This window comes from Mesocricetus auratus, unplaced genomic scaffold, assembly GCF_017639785.1.
Source record: "Mesocricetus auratus isolate SY011 unplaced genomic scaffold, BCM_Maur_2.0 Super-Scaffold_100027, whole genome shotgun sequence".
Lineage (NCBI taxonomy): Eukaryota > Metazoa > Chordata > Mammalia > Rodentia > Cricetidae > Mesocricetus > Mesocricetus auratus.
Genome location: NW_024429208.1, coordinates 670,292 through 674,007, shown reverse-complemented (window position 1 = coordinate 674,007; position 3,716 = coordinate 670,292). Strand labels below are relative to the sequence as shown.

The 3,716-nt window shown below is 47.3% G+C and overlaps 1 protein-coding gene across 1 annotated transcript; it reads right to left on the bottom strand.

The window, feature by feature from the left end:
• Positions 1-901: 901 nt before the first annotated feature.
• Positions 902-3,395, bottom strand: LOC121134368 (class I histocompatibility antigen, Gogo-A*0101 alpha chain-like). Its single transcript, XM_040732520.1, has 5 exons — positions 3,336-3,395; positions 2,538-2,751; positions 2,002-2,277; positions 1,217-1,492; positions 902-1,089 (listed from the first exon to the last, which is right to left on the bottom strand). Exons 1-5 carry the CDS (start codon positions 3,393-3,395, stop codon positions 902-904), a joined length of 1,014 nt encoding a protein of 337 aa, XP_040588454.1.
• Positions 3,396-3,716: the final 321 nt, after the last annotated feature.

The following is a 3,716-nucleotide window of genomic DNA, read 5'->3' as shown; positions in this document are numbered from 1 at the left end:
TCCTGCTCAGGGCAGGGCTGCACTCAGCACCTGGCTACATTGTACTCACAGGAGACAGACACATAGTGACAGTCAGATGTAGGAAGACTAGTCATCAGTTCTTGAGGCCACAGTGGGAAATGAGAAAACAGAACAAATCCTGTTAGGCTCAGTCCAGATGTCTTATCCTGTAGAAGAAAAGAAAAGGAAGAAATTCAGATCAGTGTTTTAAATAATGACTTACTGAAGAGCCCATTACATCCTCAAATTGTCCCAATCTCTAGAGTCCCCATAACCCAGGGATCTATCCTCAGATCTCTCCCTGTCACACAGCAGGCCCTTGAAGGTGCCACTTTTTAAAGCTGTAACAGAAGGCTGGACATCCTAGAAACTTGACCTCCAAGTGGAAAGTAACACAGGAGCAGATCTCAGAAGATGGAAATAAATGAGGAGCGATGGGCTGGCCAGGAATCTCCATGACCTCCTGCCTATACTGCCAAAGGTGTGTCAGGGATGAACCCCCACTGTAAGGAGTGGAAAGCCTAGACATAGCTGCCTTATTTTTTACCCCTGGGAATAATCCCCTGTATTAGAGCTCAGGGAAGCATCAGGATCTAGAAGACCTCAAGAATCTCCTAGTTCTTACCTCAGGGAAGTATTAAGAACTGAGACTGCAGATCAATACAAAGATGATTAAACACAATGGAAAATTGAACAGGAGGAGGACTTACTGTACTCCTGCATATCTGTTCTCAGTAGGAACCTTTCCATCTGACCACTGAGAGCTGAGGATCCGGGCTCTGCCCCCTCTATAATTGCAGTGATGAATCTGTTCATTATTTCCTTTATGCTTCACAGTGGAGTTAATGTCATCTCATCAGCACAAGACAGAATAGGCCTCTGTGTGGGTTAAACTTTGCTCTCATGAGGGAGGGCACACTCTCAGCTGGGCTTGGTGTTCCCACAGAGACACAGACTCAGACCCTGCCCTTTTCTTACGTTTTGTCCTCCACTTCCATATGAACAAAGTCACCACAGCTCCCATAAGCACAGCTCCAAGAACCAGGCCAGGAACAATTGTCATGATGGGGACAGAGGGCTGAGGAGGCTCTGAGGGTGAATGGAAGGAACAGTGAGGACTCTGACTTCCAGCTGCCAGTCATGACCCTGCTTCATTTCTCCCAAGAACCCCCCTCTCTCTGCGATTCCTCTGTGCTCACATCTATCTGCACCTTACCCCATCTCACAGTAATGGGCTCAGGCAGCCCCTCATGATCCACATGACATGTGTATCTCTGCTCCTCCCCAGGAGGCACCACCACAGCTGCCCACTTCTGGAAGGTGCCATCTCCTGCAGGCCTGGTCTCTATCACCTCCACGTCCAGATTCTGGTTGCTCCCATCCCTCTGCCAGGTCAGGGTGAGCTCAGCATGGTAGAAGTTGAGGGCCCAGCACCTTAGAGTGACATTCCCGTCAGCTCTGACCTTGGGGTTCACATGTAATTTTGGGATGTCTGAGGGAATAAATGTAAAGATTCAGGTATTTTTTGTTTTTAATGGCTGCCCTTCTGTGTGAATGAAAACTGCTTTTGTATGGAAAAGACAGACCCCTTATGCAAATAAGGATGGGTAATCTACCCCTTGGAATGTTTCAGAACCAGCAAAAGCCAGCACAGAGCAAGAGACTCTGGATCTCCCTCTAGGACTATGGACTTATGGTTCTCACTGGATAGGTCCTGAGACTCAACAACACTGGGGTCAGAACACTAAATACATGGACAGTGAACAGGCCTTACTGAGGTCAGATTCAAAATGATAATGGAAGGGAACTGCTGCTTTAAAAAGCAGACTGAACTTTCCAGAGAGAAAGCTTATGTCTCTGGTGAGTCCCTCTCTTGTTGAGTTAGGAACCCATGCCATCCTTCCTGTTTCATGAAACACCAAGTTAGTGTTCCAAATTCTCCCTGCTGAGGAAGAATCAGTGCTCCAGTCTCAGTGAAGGTGAGGCTGTTTCTTCCCTTACCTGTTCTCAGAAAAAACTCCTTCCCATAGCTCAGATGAGTGAGGACTGCATTCATACATTCACGTTCCAGGTTACTCTTCACATGTTTTGCAAAACTTTTCTCCTCCCACTCTTGGGTCAGGATCTCCGCTGCCTTGCCGACTGTAGTCCCGGTGCTCAGGTCCTCATTTAGTGCGATGTAATCATAGCCATTGAAGATCATTTCAAATCGTGCACGGATGTAGTTTGATCCAGGCAGCACATCACATTCTATCAGGAGCTGCACTGTGTGATATCCTGTCCAAGGCCCCTCCTATCAGCCACCCTCACAGGGTCAGGTTCCTTAGGACCTACTGTGGCACAATCCCTCCCACTTGGCCTTAATAAATGACCACTTTTGAGCATAATTTGTACAGAAACACAGGTCAGTGTACCCAGGTTCTCTGTAGACTAGTCTACATGGGTCTCATTTTCCTGGGGTGAATCTCAGACATGGGGAACTGGAGCAAACATTTTGGCGCTGTGAAATTTGTGATTTCTGATTCGGCTCCACTCACCGGTTTCATTTTGATTATAGATGTGAAGCACTCTCTTAAGTTGGCGCTTGTGGAAGTCTCTTAGAATCATTATGCTAACGTTCGTTTGCTGCCAGTACTCTGGCTGCTGCTGATTCAGCCAAGGTGCACAGTGCTCCAGCCTAGGATTCTCTGCTCTGCTGTTGAATCTCTCAATAAGAATGCTGTCCAAGTAGAGACCATGGATGAAGTGGGGCTCTCGGAGATCAGGCCAGGTGAGGAGAGTTTGCAAATAGCGCAGGGAGTGTGAATAGCGCAGTGGGATTTTAGACCCTGACCTCCCACCTAGTGTCCTATGTTGCTCCCCACAGTCATCCCAGGAAAGAAGGAATCAGGAGTCAGGGGACAGGATGTAAAAAAAATAAGGAACCAGAAGGTTCTGGCTGAGCTAGGGGATAGGCAGTCTTTCCTATGCTGCAGCCAAAAGGGGCGTTGGTAATACATTTTTTTCCTAGGTTAGGTCCTTTCCATCCTGACACCCATACTCGCCCTCTAGATGCCTGGTCATGGCAGGGTTGCCCAGAATCATTAGGAGAAGAGCCTGGGGAACAAACGTCTTCATTTTGCTTGAAGAGTGGACACTGAGTCTCTGCTTGTCTGTGTTCAGTTTATAATCATGATATGGAGAAGGCTATTGGCTTCTCTAAGAATTCCCAATGGTACTGATAGAGAGCATGGAAAAATGAACTCCTGGAAGAGAAATCTCCAGGGCCCTGCTTTCCCGGCTCTGACTCACACCTGGGAGCTTGGATCCTAGCAGCAGTGTATGTGGTTGGTTACCCTGGTCGTTGTCCACCTCATTCTGGCCAAAATATCCTTTGAGTCCAGCCCATCGGCCATTGTGTCAGCAAGTCTCCCCTGAGATAGTACATGTCTGCAGAGTCTTGGAAATGAATTGACTATCAAAGGCATTAAGCTTGTGTGGATTATGTCAACCCATGGTCCCTTCATTAGAAACTGAGAATGTTGGGAGGCAGAGGCAGATGGATCTCTGTGAGTTTGAGACCAAGTCTGGTCTACCAAGCGAGTTCCAGGACAGGCTTCAAAGCCACAGAGAAACCCTGCCTCAAAAAAAAAACACCAAAAAACTGAGAATGTTAAACATTTGTTTCCTTGAACATGAATGATAAAGTGCATGTACATAGAATGTTTGCCAAAAGG